Source organism: Morus notabilis, unplaced genomic scaffold (assembly GCF_000414095.1).
Source record: "Morus notabilis unplaced genomic scaffold, ASM41409v2 Scaffold399, whole genome shotgun sequence".
In the NCBI taxonomy this organism is placed as follows: Eukaryota; Viridiplantae; Streptophyta; class Magnoliopsida; order Rosales; family Moraceae; genus Morus; species Morus notabilis.
In genome coordinates, this window is record NW_010366583.1 from 327,252 (window position 1) to 343,327 (window position 16,076).

The following is a 16,076-nucleotide window of genomic DNA, read 5'->3' on the forward strand; positions in this document are numbered from 1 at the left end:
ACGTGTCGTCTTCTGCCGCGTCGCAGGTCCGTGGGACCCAGTTGTCCCCGCGCGTACGCGCGCTTGGCGCGCACGGACCTTTCTCCCGCGCGAGTCCCCTCCACGCGCGCATCACCCGGATCTCCCTTCCTCTCCGTGTGGGTCTCGCGTGCAGCAGCCCTCCAACCACGTTGCGCGCACGATCCCCCTCTCCGCGCGACTTCCTCTCCCGCGCGCGTCAAGGCTTCCTCCGCGTGGGCCCAGCCAGTACAGCACGTCTTCCCGCTCGTGAATCCGCTTGCGCCACGTGTCCCACCTCGTCAGCCCTCCTGCAACACGTTTTTACATTTTTTTAACATATCCAAAACTCTATAAATATGATCATTATCAAGGTGATTAGGGAGTAGATTTTTTTTAGAGCAAAAATTCTCACATATTTTCTTGTTCTTATTCTCATACTTTCTTTTTAGAATTTTATGAGAATTATGTGCAAGTTAAGCTAGAGTATTTAGGTGAGGCTAGAGATAATCTTATATGTGTAGTTCACTTGTTTGGATTTTTGATTCTCCAATGGTTTGTAAGTTTTATACATTTGAGTAAATAATTTTCTTTTATCATATTTCTTCTTCTTATCAATATATTTTATTGTCAACTCTCATATAAATCTAGTCAAGCTCTTTTTATGTGATTGTTGCATTATATGATATATTGATCGGTATTATTTTATGAGTAGTCTTTTACTGCATTATTGCCAACGGTATATTGTCGCTCTTGGATTTCTCATAAGATAATTTTTCCTAATTCTAAACGTTAGAATTTTATTTACTCGAATACATTTTTAATTCATATGTTCTTCAAATATTTATTTTCCGATTGATTGTTTGGGATGTGAAACTTTCAATTGAGTCAATTTATGAATCAAAATCCAAATGGGTGAACAAAGCATATGGAGGATTCTCAAAGGCTTACCACTTTTATTTATTGAATTTTCTCCATTTTAAATTGTTCATAAAATCATCAAAAATACTCATTCTTTTTCTTTGTTTGATTGCTTACTTTCCTAACGCTTTTTTATTTGCTAATCATTTCTTGTTCAATTTAACACTTCCTTGTGGGATCAACCGTTCAAATTGTACTACAATTGACCGCTTATTTTTGTACACGTTTGGGCGTAATCAGTAAGGCTCTCTCTTCTATACTTCATTGCATTTTTAATCTCTCTAAAATTCTCCTGTAGAGAGATTAACAAAATTATCGCCTGATTTTCCTCCTCCACCTTTTCCCCAAGATTTGTCAAGTCTATAATTATCTTGTTAAAATCATCAAGATTCCTTTCAAGACTCTTACTTGTGTCCATTCTAAAACTGAAAAGACTCTCTTTAAGGTAGATTTTATTCGTGAGCAACTTACTCATGTACAATTGCTCAAGTTTGAGCCATCCCTTAGCTGCAGTGTCTTCCTCATTCACTTGTCTGAGGATGTTGTCGGCGAGATAGAGGATTATCGTGGAATATGCAATTTCTTACATCTCGGCCTTCTCCTCTTCAGTGCCTTTCACGTCCTTCATATCCCCAAGAGCTTTGGTGACCTTTTGCTGTACCAAGATTGCTCTCAACTTCTTTCTCCATAAACCGAAATCTCCAGAACCATCAAACCGTTCTAGTTCAAATTTCGCTGTACCCATTGTTATTTCCAGCGATCTCCACCGAGTCTTCGATTCACCTTATACCAAACCATGCTCTGATATCACTGTTGGGTTGAAACCAACACAAGACTCAGAAATCTGAACGAGAAAGAACACAATCAACACAATAAAGTTTTATCGTGGTTCGGACAAAAATTATCCTACGTCCCCGTTGAGCTCTCTCACAAGAAGCTCTTCCACTATTAAATCAAAGATTACACCCTCACAGCTTACAAACCCATAAAGAATCTCAGTACACACGAAAACAACCCAAGAAAGAATTATCCATAATGTTTACAAGAGAAAATGCCCAATAGAAAGAAAACCCCAAATCCTCTGTCTTTCTCAGCAACCAAACACCCAAATTCTCTCTTTCTCTCACTACAAAGTTGTTTCAGACTTTCTCTCTCTATTACAAGTGAATTAATTCCACCGAAGAGGCCACAATAGACTATTTATACTAATAGTCAAAATAGACGGCACTGACTCACTAAGACATCGACGCATGCACTTATGATTGGCTGTACACACATCGCTGGCTCTTCCTCCTTGTAAACAACATGTCACTTTGATCTATAGTGAAGCTAACAAATGGATTGTTGTCGTTTACTTGGAATTACTCCTTCAATGGCAACATGTTCAGTGTAGACCATCTTCAATACAAAACTAACATTAATGCTACGTTGAACATTAAAAAGTATAAAATTTTGATTTGTACTCTAATAATACATGATGCTATTTCAAAAGTTATAATTACTTTTTGGTCACAATATGTAAGCCTTAAAAGTTATTAAAGTAGATTTTTAATTATAAAATAATTAGAAAATATCAATACTATAACGATTAAATTATAATATATCAATTAATAGCAATTAAAGGTTAAAATTTAGCATACATTCAACGTTGTATTGGTGTCAAATTTACTATCATGTATAGCATGCGTCAAATTTAGTATAAGAATATTAAATTTAAAGATTGATTTTCCTACTCAATGCTGAAATTTAAACTTAATATATTAAGTTAATATTGAATTGAAGATACTCCAAGATAGGGGTGGCAATTAATGTCACGTGTCATGTTCGTATTTTGATTGTTTCTTTCTAATTTTACAGTCAACCCGAATACGACCTGTGACATGAATTTTTTTAAAAACCGCAACACGAACACGACACGACCACTTTACGGGTTGACACGACACAACACGAAAATGACCCATGACACGAAATTGACCTGTTAACTCGAAATTGACACGAAAATTGTATACTTTTATTTAGTTTTTTACATATTAAAAATAACTTAAAATTCACAGCATACTAAAATACAATAACATCCATTAAAATTAAGCAAATAATAATATAAGATTTTGAGTATAACTATTATGATATTATAAGTTCATAATAAAATAAAAAATATGTAATGAAAAATATATATTTTTTAGTTTTTTACGAGTTTCGTGTCGTGTTCGGGTTAGACGGGTTCAACTTGAAATTGATCTGTGTTTTTCGTGTCAATTTCAGATCGACCCAATTTTGACCCGAATATCTTTTTTCTCAACCCTACCCATAAAATTCGTATCATTTTCGAATCGTATTATCATGTCGTGACACATATTGCCGACCTTACTTAAGATGACATAACATTATGCCAAAACTCCATTCAAATTTATCAGTGGAAAAAAAAGAAGAAAGTAAATAACCCACACGTGCGAATTTCACTAACTTTAATAATTAGTATCTGAGCTTATCATGGATAATTGATTCATGCCATGGTAAACTTGCACGCAAACTCGATTCGAATTTGCCGGCGCAAAAAAATAAAATAAAATAAAATATAAAATAAAAATAAATCACGTGCAGTCCCAAGAGAGAGAGAGAGAAACACCTTCCTCATCCTTTCCTCAGTCTCGGCCAACTACCAACGAACCAACCAAATCCAATCCCACGGACATCCCGAGGCCCACGCGTCCATCCCATCACCCCGCACGGAATCCGACCCGAAATATCCACCGGAACCGCCGCCATGCGGCTGATAGTGCCACTCCAAGGCGTGGTCCAAGGCCGAGGAGGCCTCATCTGGGGCTCTCTCATCCCCTGCGCCCTCTTCTACTTCCTCCAGCTCTACCTCAAACGACGCCGTCCTCCTTCTCCCTCCTCCAACCCTCCGTCGCCGTCGCAGTCCTTCTCCGACCTCCAGAGGTCCTCCTCGCGCTCCAACTTGTCCACCCGCGGCTCCATTGGCCGCGTCCGGATTTCTTCCCGCGCCTCCTCCATCGCCAAACCCAACGACTCGCCGTATTACGTTGGTCTGGATAAGGCTAAGCTGGATCCGTACGATCGGTTCGGTAACCCTAATGGAGTTATTCATCTCGGTTTGGCCGAGAACAGGGTGAGCACTCTTGGACTTGGTCGATTTGCGTTGTTGTTAGACTTTGGTTGTGAATTTGACTGGATTTAGATTCGTCGCAGCTGTGTTTTGACCTTATTGAGAAATGGATTTCTGAGAATTTGAGCAATTTGGTAATGGGAATCAACGGTGGGGATTTGAATATCAGCGGCATTGCTGGATACCAGCCGTTCGATGGATTGATTGAACTAAGAGTGGTATGAGTGAACTTCTTTTGTGTTATATGTTTAAACGTCAATTGTGATACTAGATATGTGATGTGTTTTTCCTATGGGATTTTCAGGCTATTGCAGATTTCATGTCTCGGGTTACGCGAAGATCGGTCACGTTCGACCCGTCGCAGATTGTATTGATGGCTGGTGCAACTCCTGCAATTGAGATGTTAAGCTTCTGCGTGGCAGACAGTGGAAATGCACTTCTTGTTCCCACACCTTACTATCCTGGGTAATTAATTACAGACAGAACTAGTTTTTCTTAGCAAGAAAGTAAGAAATTTTAATTCGAGATTTGTGTCAAAATCTTCTTTGGCAGTTAACTGCAAAAGCAATGTGCAGTTTTGACAGGGATATTAGATGGCGAACTGGTGTGGAGCTAATTCCTGTCCACTGTCGTAGCACTGACAACTTCGCTTTGAACATGACCGTGCTTGATCAAGCATTCAATCAGGCAAGAAAGCGAGTAAAAGTTCGCGGAGTACTTATTTCTAACCCTACAAATCCTGTTGGTAATGTGTTGCCACGGGAAACACTGTGTAGTGTTTTAGATTTTGCCCAGGAGAAGAACATACATGTCATATGTGACGAAATCTTTGCGGGGTCTGTGCATGGACATGAGGGTTTTGTGAGTATTGCAGAAGTTATTGAGATTGAGAATTTTGACAAGAGTAGGGTTCACATAGTGTACGGGCTGTCAAAAGACCTATCAATTCCAGGATTTAGAGTTGGTGTTCTTTATTCCTATAATGAGAGTGTCTTGGCTGCAGCTAGAAGGTTAACAAGATTTACATCTATTTCTGCTCTGGCTCAGCGTCTTTTGGTATCGATGCTTTCTGATGCGAAATTCATTGAGGAATACATGGAAATCAACAAACAAAGGATGCGAAATATGTATGATTTATTTGTGGAAGGCTTGGAATTGGTAGGAATCAGATGCGCAAAGAGTAGTGCTGGTTTTTATTGTTGGGCTGATATGAGTGAATTGATTTCATCGTACAGTGAGAAAGGGGAACTTGAGTTATGGGATAAGCTCCTGAATGTTTCTAAGATCAATGTAACTCCTGGGTCAGCTTGCCACTGCATAGAACCAGGGTGGTTCCGGTGTTGTTTTACTATGATGACTCAAGAGGATATTCCTGTAGTTATAGCTCGGATTCGAAGAATTGCTGAAACTAGTAAATCTCACAGTTGAAGACTTGAAGTACTCGGTTCTTCAATTTTATCGGGTTCAATCCTTTTGCTTGCGGCGTTGTTTTGTAAGTTTTTCATTTCAGGTTTGAGTGTAATGTGAATATACATAGTTCTTTGCTGAATTTTAATAAAATTTCAGGTTATCTCTTTTGGAGTACTCGCTATTTGCATAGTTTGATACTTTGATATTCAATTACAGTATTGTTTTTGTTACAACTATCGCCAAAATAATTTGGCAGGAGAAGCAAGAACAAGAAAAGCAAAAAGAAGACTCTTTCAATAGGATGCTCACTATATGCACACACTAACTTGTATTGCTTCCAGGTGCCTAAGATTTGGGTGGCAAATCTACCTATTTGTAAGGGTAACAAGCTTGGACACCAGGTAGCTCAACTTGGTCCCAAGTTTCCAAGGCCAATGTGGCCTTCATTCAAGTGACACACTTTTGAACACATTTCAAACATTTTTGACTTCATCTACATCAAGTCCGAGTAGCAGAAAACTTAAACGACTGTGAGGGAGGACAAATGGAGAACATATCAATTTGAAACTTCCAACGGAGCTTTTGTTTTTACCACATGAGTTTCAGTCGTGGCAATTTCTTTCTCTTGCCATGAAATCCATCTAACATTTTGATGCCATTTGCGAATATGCAGCACCCAAAAGCTCTTCCCTTCATGAATTCCTGTCAATGTTGCATCCAGGCAAGTATATCAATTGCTCAATATTACCTTTGCAAAATAACCGATTATTAGGTATTCAAAAGTCCGTCCATTATAGTCATTGTAGTGTTAGAATTTGATTTATTATTCTTTGTACAGTAGCATTAAAACCAAATATAGTTTCCCATAATTTGTAATAATGGAAATGCAAGTAGAAGCAAGAGCTTGGAGGTTTACCATCGATAGATTCTGTTTTCTCATTTGAGTAGCATTTCGTCGGTAACTCCTCCTACGGCTCATCATTATTAGCTCTCCTAGTGTTGGCGGCCTCCTTACTGTGATGTTACCGGTACTTTCATAATTAAAGTTTTGATTCCACTGTTGTGGTGGTGGTTTAAGGGGTTCATCTAAGTTCCCAACCTTTTCAAGAAATCCTGATTTTGGTGGAAAAAGTGGGAAGAGGCATTCCAACAAAGAAGACCCCACTAGGCTTGAAGTTCCAGTTTCATAGCTGCTTGTGCTGATCTCTGTTTCTGATGCTGGTGAAGAAGGGGATTCTAGCGGACCACTCTTGTCTTCAGGCAATGACACGTTCTGTGCTGGAACAGCAGTAGAAATCGCCACCGATGAAACTAGGCAGTTTGCTAGGAGAGAGGGAGCCGAACAAAATGAATCATCTGCTTCGGAACCAAATGTTCCAAGATCCAATTTAAACCCTCTTTGTTCTTCATCTTGTCCATCACCCTCATTGCTGCTGCTATCTTCGCTGCTATCTTGATAAACATTGACACCCTCATACGGGTAATTGTCAATCGGGGGTAAGGGCAAAAGTGGAGATGCCGACTCTTGTGATGGCTGTGAAAAAGATGGTAACGGTGTCCCAGGCTTTTCTTCCCATTTGAATGGAACTGAGGCAATCAGCTTAACTGGAGGGAGTGGGACTATTGGAACTGAGCTAACTGAAGGAAACTCTGGTTTCCAATCCTTTTTAGCTATTCCTGGCTTTACTTCCCAGAGGAATGGAACTGAAGGTGGTTGCCTGACGTGCTTCTTGCTGGTAGTGGAAGTTTGAATCAATTCTATTTCTGCCATTTTGGAACTGATGCTATTTCTGTTTACTGCAACGTTCCTTTATAACGAGGGAAACTGCAGTGGGTTGGAAAATTTGGCTACTAACTTTGTCTGTGCTTAACTGCTCCATCCTTGAAGTGATTAGGCCCGCCTGCTCTCTCTATTGTGGGAGTGTGAATTCCATACGTGAAACAAAGGGAGAAAGAGGAAAATAGGTCAAGATTTGAGATAAATTAAAATTAATAGGTCAATAATTTACATAAGTTAATAAATATGTCAAATTACTGTTTTCGTCCATAATTTATCTGGTTATGAACCATAACATGACAAGTTATTGTCCATAACTGTCTATAACTTGTCTGACTATGAATCATAACTTGACAAGTTTGTCCATAATTTATCTAGTTATGAATCATAACTTAACAAATTATAGCCTATTAATTTTTATAATTAAAAATTAACTTATATACTTTCATAAACTTTTCATATTAGTCTATTTTCTACTATTTTTCTGAAACAAATCCAATAGAACCCATAGCTTTTGGGTTTTTCTAAGTACAGGTCCAAACCCATTCTAATTGGATTGGTTATAAGTTTTGTATTTTAGAAAATGGAAAAAGAGATATATCGTATATGGGTTTAGATTTTTACCTTTTATTCTTAATTAATATCTTTTTTAATTAAATAATTATATTAATTAAAAATGTGTTAATTAAAAATAAGGGGTAAAAATTCAGTAAGTTGAACAATTTAGGCAAAATTTAGATGCTTACTTGTTATGTTGCAATATAGCAAAATCAATTTAGAAATTTCTACAAATACAAAATTAAAATCAATTGCTATGTAATTATTTAGGGTGAACTTAATATAATTCTTAAAATATTCTAAAAAAACCTGTTATATTTCAATATAATCCTTAAAATATTCTAAAAAAAAGCTATTATATTTCAATTTAATCCTTTGTAAATATGCCATGTAGTGTTATCATAGCACTTTAATTATTGAGACTTTTCCATGTAGTGTTATCATAGCACTTTAATTATTGAGACTTTCTTCGAGTACTTTCTTATGGTAGGTGTTAGTTTTTAATTGTTCGATCTGGTCAAAATCACATCAGATTAAAATAGTTTGCAGAATTGATACAGATCAGATGACTAAAAATAAAAAATTACCGATAATTTATTTTTTCAGGTCCTACTAGAGAAACTCCTTTAATTATTTGCAGATATAGTTTAAAGGCCTAATTTCTTTTGGGAAATTATAAGATTCCTTTGCAAACTATCTCCTAGTGGCTGACTGTGCAAGTTTAATGCTATGTTTGGTAGGAGGGATGGAAAATATAACGGAATGATAAGTAAAATACTTTAGTGAAGGAAGTAAAATGGTAGAAAATAGGTTTTCTTTCATGTTGTTTAGTAGAATAAAAAGAAAAGTGAAAAGAAAATGTCAAATATAGATTATTTTACAATAATATCTTTATACAGATAAAAATATGGTGAATGGTTTAAGATTACAATAATTATTTTACATCCCTTTTGCTTGTTAAATTTTTTCCTTCCTATTTTCTTCTCAAAGTTTGAAAGAATGAACAATGGTAGGCCCCATAGATTTACAACTTTCTTCCAACCAAACAACCTAAGATTCTCTTTTCCTCTTCAAAATTCTTCATTCAATTTATTTTCTCTCCCTTTTCCATTCTACCAAACATAGTGTAAGTGAAAATCTAGTCTCTCTCTCTCTCTTCTTCTTTTTTTTTTTTTTGTTTTTTTTTTTGCTGATCAGAAAATCCAGTCTCTTGAATCTAGCCTTAAGTTAATTGGCAATCTCCTATTATCACAACAAAAGGGCAAAAAAAGCAAAAGAAAAAACACTATTGGCAACATTACATTCCTATGTATTTTATTTATCAATTGATTAGTAGTGGAATATAGAGTGCATATCCGCAAATTCAAAGAGAAATCTACAACAACAAATGCACTTCATAGCTTACTACATCTGAATTAAGTTTGTAGAAGCAAATTTTCACTTTGCCACGCGTAACCTTTCTATTAGACTTCGGTTATCAAAATTTTTGTCTGAAAAAGATTCGGACTGATCAACACAGGATATATGAAATCATAAAATATGAACTATGCAAAGTTTAGTTCGCTGATTCGAATTTTTAATTCGAATTAAGATGTGATTTTATGTGAGATTTTTTTACCGTAGTAAAAAAGTTAGATGTGAATGTTTCTGAGAGTTTTTTACTGTAGCAAAACTCGAATTATAAACTCAAATCGGTGAAATGAACGGGGCTTAATAGAGCAAAACAATTGTAAAATTTCTGACAGACAATTTAAGTAAATAAACGTGAAATAACAAATTGCAATTTCTCTCTTATCATAACAATCTTCAGTTAGAAAAAATTTCAGTTACAAGCAATATAATTAGAACCATATCTCCTATTCCATAATCTAAATTGAAAAAAAAAAAAAAAAAAAAAAAAAAAAAAAATTTTTTTTTTTTTTTCATCATCTTTATGCCCTCCACTTCAACTTATCAGCCTGAATGATTTCAGCCAGATCTTGGTCATTCCGGCGGGGGACGGTCTTGTAATCGACGTTGCAAGCATGAGCCTCCGGTAACCGGTGCCTTCCACAGAACAAGTTACCGCACCGGCAGTTAAACCCCGTCAGCCCCACCTTCTTGTTGCAGCTCTTGCATCGATTTTTCCCGATTTTCAAATCCCTCAATTGCGCAGTGACTTCAGAAACACGAGCGACGTCGTTTTCGGACGCTGGAGAAGACGATGCGTGATCATCATGCTGATCAGCAGTTGCGATTGTCGGCTTCAAACTCGCGGCAAAGATCTCTCTCTTGAGGAACTCTTTGTAACACATGGAGCACATGTTTCGGTTTTCAGAAGTTCCGAAAAAGCCACAACCATTAGCGCAGAGAATCGCTTCCATATTGATTGATCGATCTTTCACAATTTGCACGCGTACAGAACTAGTTATTCCTGGCTTTATTATGATCTCGGTCTCCTGCTAATTTCTTAAAGATCACTTGTTAATTAGTTGGCTTGTGACCTTTAATTAGACGAATATTCTTCTACTTCTTTGCAGTAATGAATCTATGACTATGGGGTGGAGTGGTATATATAGACTATAGAGTTTGAGTTTGATTTTATATATGAATTTGAGTTGGATTTTATTTCAAGGAAAGTTCTGGAGATGGTTAGGAATTAATTAGCTTTTGATATGCTTAAAGGTGTGCATAACGCATTCAAATTCGACCTCTGGTCTGTCTTACTATAATTAATTTGTTTTATTTTTGTTAGTATCTTTTTAAGGGATTTAATTAATTTATGTATCTCAGTACCTTTCCTAAATTACGTGAGGTTTTCCACGTACGTATTTCCTTTTTTGGATACAACTTAACTTTCTTATTTTGAATAGAATCGGCCATTAATTTGAAAGTCGAATATATCCTGCCCAACTTTGTGAAAAATTAAAGAACGTCTTTGGAGATTTGGAGTTCACTGATCAATATCTTTAATTGACATTGGTAAAATAATAATTTTCTTTAATCTTTTAATTTTCTTAATCTAATAAATCGCGCTTTTCTTATTTGAAGAAAGAAAAGTACTAGGCGAGTGGTGAAAGATATATATACTGGTAAATATATATTCAGTGGAAGAGCTATAAAAAAATTTCAAGAGGAGTACGTGAATTAAACTAAAGTTTTGAACAAAACTACTACCATAACTATTTTTTTATTTTAAACTTTTCTTTCTCTTTTATCTTCTTCTACCCATTTGTATCGTTTGTTTCTTCTTTCAAAATTCAAATTAATCAAGTATGTAATTTAGTTTAATTCACATTTTAAAATTTAAAATATACAAAATTATGAATTTATATATTAGTGTAATTGATTTTTTCTTTATTTGAAATCTGTAATGTTAAATATGAGTGTTTAAAATTTAAATTTTAGGGTAAAATTGTAACATTTTTTTTTTTAAGAAAGTGAAGTACAAGTATTCTTAAAAGTCAAAATATGAGGGCTAATAAAAATAGAAACTTTTTAGAGATATGAGAAAATAACTTTTGGTGGTAAAAGTTGAAGGTGGCCACGGAAATAAGCAAATTCACACCCCTTGTAAAAAAAAATTTATGAGTACCAAGAATTCACATGATTCTTTTACCTAAAGCTTTCGGACTTCGCATCACACTAACTCTGCCCATCATATTTGGTTAGAAGTGTAAGTTTGGGCCGTTTGATTCCGCTGACGATCTTGAAGAGAAATTTCAGATTGGGCCGGCTCGGCCCTAAAACAGAGATGGTCGGTTGAGCTTAGCCCTAAGCTCAAAAAGTTTAAGGCTAAAATTTCATAATGCATTTAAAAAAAAAAAAACTTTAAAAATATAATGTTCGGGTCAGGCTGGCCCGACCACCCTCAGCCCGACCCTAAATTCAAAAAATTTAATATCGGACTCGAGCTAATAGTAGCGGGTCTTAAGCCGGCTCATTTAAGTCGGCCTAAACTTAGAGCTCTATATTTGACATGTATAAAAGGGTGGGTCCAAACTGTGGAGCCTACTTTTTTTTCTGTGTGTGGAGCTGCTGTGGAGCCCCAAAACTGGAGCCTAATATTAGAGTTTATATTTTTTTCAGCTGAAATACTGCTCAATAGCTTTCAATTTTCCAAAATTGCTTTGCCTATGGTTGTAATATATATTTTATGCCCTAAATATTTGGTGAATATGATTTGCTTGTTTCCACGTGTTATTTTAACAAGACACAAGTTATCTAAAATTTTTGTCTTTAAAATTGGAGTGGGGCATATTTAGTATTTGGAGGAACAATTTGTGTTATTAACTTGAGCTCGTGTCAATATATTTATTAATCATGTCAAACACATTAATCCGAGCATTATTCATTTATTAAACGTATCCAAACTAAGCACAACACATTCATTACACTGCTTAAAATTACTATTAACCCCGCATAACATGTACATGTAAATTAGTATGTAGAATATATAAAATTGACGGAATTATGACCGATGACATGATTATGACACGTTTGACCTATGTATTGATTCATGTGATGTTACTTAGAACGAGGGAAACCGAAGTGGGTTAGAAAATTTTGCTCTACTAACTTTGTTTATGCTTTACCCGCTGTATCTTTGAAGTGGTTAGGCTATACGGCTCTCTCTCTCTCTCTCTCTTTCTCTCTCTCTCTCTCTCGTGTAATTCAACTTTGTTTATGCTTTACCCGCTGTATCTTTGAAGTGGTTAGGCTATACGGCTCTCTCTCTCTCTCTCTCTCTCTCTCTCTCTCTCTCTCTCTCTCTCTCTCTCTCTCTCTCTCTCGTGTAATTCAACTTTGTTTATGCTTTACCCGCTGTATCTTTGAAGTGGTTAGGCTATACGGCTCTCTCTCTCTCTCTCTCTCTCTCTCTCTCTCTCTCTCTCTCTCTCTCTCTCTCTCTCTCTCTCTCTCTCTCTCTCTCTCTCTCTCTCTCTCTCTCTCTCTCTCTCTCTCTCTCTCTCTCTCTCTCTCTCTCTCTCTCTCTCTCTCTCTCTCTCTCTCTCTCTCTCTCTCTCTCTCTCTCTCTCTCTCTCTCTCTCTCTCTCTCTCTCTCTCTCTCTCTCTCTCTCTCTCTCTCTCTCTCTCTCTCTCTCTCTCTCTCTCTCTCTCTCTCTCTCTCTCTCTCTCTCTCTCTCTCTCTCTCTCTCTCTCTCTCTCTCTCTCTCTCTCTCTCTCTCTCTCTCTCTCTCTCTCTCTCTCTCTCTCTCTCTCTCTCTCTCTCTCTCTCTCTCTCTCTCTCTCTCTCTCTCTCTCTCTCTCTCTCTCTCTCTCTCTCTCTCTCTCTCTCTCTCTCTCTCTCTCTCTCTCTCTCTCTCTCTCTCTCTCTCTCTCTCTCTCTCTCTCTCTCTCTCTCTCGTGTAATTCAGACATATATCGTCTACAAAGAGAAAACTAAAATCAATTACTATGTAACTGTGTAGGATAAAATCAATACAATAATTAACATGTAGTTATATTGTTCTTAAGATTTCTAAAAAACTGTGATTTTTAATTACGTCACGTAGTGTTATTTCTTACACATTATTTTCAGGCCTAATTCCTTCTGCGAAATTAGAGGAGAGCCCTTTGCAGATTATCTACTTGTGGCTGACCTTCAAGTGAAAAATCCAGTCTCATGTTCTTCGGCCCAAGTGACGAGAACATTCTATCTATCGCAAAAAGAGGAGAAAAAAAATAATTATTGACAACACAATGTCCTATGTATTTTATCGGTTATTAGTGGAATATACAGAGTATTAGAGTGAATATCCGTGCCTTCAAAGAGAAATCTACTGCAACAAATACACTTCATTAATCTGCATTATTTTGTCGAAGCAATTCTTCACTTTGCCACTTATAACCTTTCTATTAGACTTAAGTTATCAAAACTCTTTGAAATATTCAGACTCATCAACATTAGGATATATAAATCATAAAATTATGTCTTTTTTTTTTTTTTTGCTCAACTTATGTTTGTAACGTTTAGTATGTACCGATGCATATATAGTTGAAATAAACATAACAATTACTGGCTATCTCTTTATTAATTAACTTAATTTTTTTTTTCATGCATAATAGAGCAAGACGATTGTAAAATTTCTGATAGATAAATTACGTAAATAAACACAAAATAACAAATCACAATTATTTCTCCGTTGGAAAAAATTTCAGTTACAAGCAATATAATTAGAACCATATACCCTTCCATGCATAATCTAAATTTAAAAAAAAAAAAAAAAAAAAAAAAAAAAAAAAAAAAAAACATTTATATCATCTTTATGCCCTCCCTCCACTCCACTTCAACTTATCAGCCTGAATGATTTCAGCCAGATGATCATGGTCATTACGGCGAGGGACGGTCTTGTAATTGATGTTGCAAGCATGAGCCTCCGGTAACCGGTGCCTTCCACAGAACAAGTTACCACACCGGCAGTTAAACCCCGTTAGCCCCACCTTCTTGTTGCAACTCTTGCACCGGTTTTTCCCAATTTTCAATTCCCTCAATTGCGCGTTGATTTCAGAAACATGAGCAACGATGTCGTTTTTGGAGGCTAGGGAAGACGATGCATGATCATCATGTTGATCAACGGTCGTGATTGTCGGCTTCAAACTCACGGCAATGATCTCTCTCTTGAGGAACTCTTTGTAGCACATGGAACACATGTTTCGGTTCTCAGCAGTTCCAAAAAAGCCACAACCATTGGCGCAGAGAATCGCTTCCATATTAATCGATCTTTTGCAATTGCACACGTACAAAACTAGTTATTTTTCGCTTTATTATGATCTCGGACTCCTAATTTCGTAAAATCACTTGTAAATTAATTGGCCTCTGATCTTATTAGACGAATATTCTTGTACTACTTTGCAGTAATGAGTCCATGACTATGGGGTGGAGTTGTATATATTACTTACCAAGATTGAAGAATGAGAGTGGAGAATGAGAGTCAATCTCATGTTTACTTGCTCTTTTTTATCCTGGAATGAGAGTGAGATTGGTGGGCGTCACTCAAATTTGGGATTGAAGAATGAGATTGGCACTCCCATGTCCCCTCTTGAGATTGAGACTCTCATTCCTAATATTAATATTAATTTACTAGATACCCTTTTTTTACTTATAAATACACAATTAAAAATAAATTTCATAAAATAATAAATGCAACATATATTTATTATTTTAGTACCCAATTATTACACAAAATATTTTAATTATGATTAATTTTAATATAATAAGTACACTATATTTTTAAATTTAAAATATCAAATTGATTTAAAAGGTATATTAGTACTTTTACACTTTTTCATTCCGATTCTGAGTGTAAATAAACGTATGAATGAGATTTGAAATGACTCCGATTCCGAATCCTATCACTAAGTAAACAGTTTATTCTGACTCCGATTTCTCACTCCGAATCCTACCCACTCCGAATCCTGCCAACTCCGATTCATGTTCATTCCAATTATGTATAGGTAAACATACCATATATATAGAGGTTGGTGGTGATCGTTGTGAAGTATATATGTGTTTGAGTCAGATTTTATTTTGATCAGTTTGAATTTGAGTTGGATTTTATTTTAAGACAAGCTCTAGAGATTCTCCTAATTAAGTAGGGATGAATTAGCTTTTGACATGCACAAGGGTGTCGCATTCAAAATCGACCTCTGGTCTGTTTTACTATAATTAAGTTGTTTTATTTATTTATTTATTTATTTATTTTTATCTTTTTAAGGGATTTAGTTAATTTATGTATCTAAATACCTTTTTCTATTTAGGTGAGGTTTCCCACTTACATATTTCTTTTCTCATACAACTTCGAGTTGCTATCTTCTTTTTTATAGGAATCGGACATTAATTTGAAAGTCTAATATACCCTGCCCAACTTTAATTGTGAAAAAAGAACGTCTTTGGAGATTTGGTGCGTGTTTAGAACCGTTTTTAAATACGGTTTTTAAGAAGTAAAAAATGAAAATGAAACAAAATTTATTTAGCAAATGTTTTGAAAACGAAAACAGTGAGAATAATTTTTGAGAAAAAAATAGAAAACAGTTAAAAGTTGTTTTCACTTTTCTATTTTCATTTTTTAGTAATTATCAATAATATTATAATATATTAATTAATAAACACGATTGTACTTTTTTATTATACTCAAAACAATCTCTTAAAAAATCAACTAATATCTTAAAGTGATATTAATAAAATAATAATTTGCTTTAATCTTTTAATTTTTTTAATCTAATAAATCGTGTTTTTTTTTAAAATAAAAATACTAGGTGTGCAGCCAAGAAATATACGCATATATATTCAATAGCGGCGTCAGG

General features: G+C 35.6%; 4 protein-coding genes across 5 annotated transcripts; 1 reads left to right on the forward strand and 3 right to left on the reverse strand.

Annotated features, from left to right (window-relative positions):
* The first annotated feature begins 3,521 nt into the window (after positions 1 to 3,521).
* LOC21396156 (probable aminotransferase ACS12) lies at positions 3,522 to 6,338 on the forward strand. Of its 2 annotated transcripts, XR_002903314.1 has the most exons (5): positions 3,522 to 4,048; positions 4,129 to 4,263; positions 4,350 to 4,510; positions 4,621 to 5,537; positions 5,797 to 6,338. XR_002903314.1 is itself a non-coding variant. In XM_010110789.2 (4 exons), exons 1-4 carry the CDS (start codon positions 3,683 to 3,685, stop codon positions 5,471 to 5,473), a joined length of 1,515 nt encoding a protein of 504 aa, XP_010109091.1. In that variant the 5' UTR covers positions 3,522 to 3,682; the 3' UTR covers positions 5,474 to 5,618. The 2 variants fall into 2 exon arrangements, 1 of the variants encoding a protein (XP_010109091.1); XM_010110789.2 differs by lacking the exon at positions 5,797 to 6,338 and having other exon boundaries at positions 4,621 to 5,618.
* LOC21396157 lies at positions 6,279 to 7,349 on the reverse strand. The gene has a single exon (XM_024173920.1). It carries the CDS (start codon positions 7,224 to 7,226, stop codon positions 6,279 to 6,281), a length of 948 nt encoding a protein of 315 aa, XP_024029688.1. The 5' UTR covers positions 7,227 to 7,349.
* Positions 7,350 to 9,721: 2,372 nt separating this feature from the next.
* Positions 9,722 to 10,153, reverse strand: LOC21396158 (zinc finger A20 and AN1 domain-containing stress-associated protein 4). The gene has a single exon (XM_010110791.1). It carries the CDS (start codon positions 10,151 to 10,153, stop codon positions 9,722 to 9,724), a length of 432 nt encoding a protein of 143 aa, XP_010109093.1.
* Positions 10,154 to 14,036: 3,883 nt separating this feature from the next.
* LOC21396159 (zinc finger A20 and AN1 domain-containing stress-associated protein 4) lies at positions 14,037 to 14,483 on the reverse strand. Its single transcript, XM_010110792.1, has one exon. The coding sequence runs from the start codon at positions 14,481 to 14,483 to the stop codon at positions 14,037 to 14,039; it is 447 nt and encodes a 148-aa protein (XP_010109094.1).
* Between the last annotated feature and the right edge of the window lie 1,593 nt (positions 14,484 to 16,076).

Bases quoted from the DNA above. Each gene is read 5' to 3' on its own strand.
- LOC21396156 (XM_010110789.2), top strand. From the start codon at position 3,683: ATGCGGCTGATAGTGCCACTCCAAGGCGTGGTCCAAGGCCGAGGAGGC. The intron at 4,264-4,349 runs GTATGAGTGAAC...TGGGATTTTCAG, and splicing joins GATTGATTGAACTAAGAGTG to GCTATTGCAGATTTCATGTC. The intron at 4,511-4,620 runs GTAATTAATTAC...AGCAATGTGCAG, and splicing joins CCCACACCTTACTATCCTGG to TTTTGACAGGGATATTAGAT.
- LOC21396157 (XM_024173920.1), bottom strand. From the start codon at position 7,226: ATGGCAGAAATAGAATTGATTCAAACTTCCACTACCAGCAAGAAGCAC.
- LOC21396158 (XM_010110791.1), bottom strand. From the start codon at position 10,153: ATGGAAGCGATTCTCTGCGCTAATGGTTGTGGCTTTTTCGGAACTTCT.
- LOC21396159 (XM_010110792.1), bottom strand. From the start codon at position 14,483: ATGGAAGCGATTCTCTGCGCCAATGGTTGTGGCTTTTTTGGAACTGCT.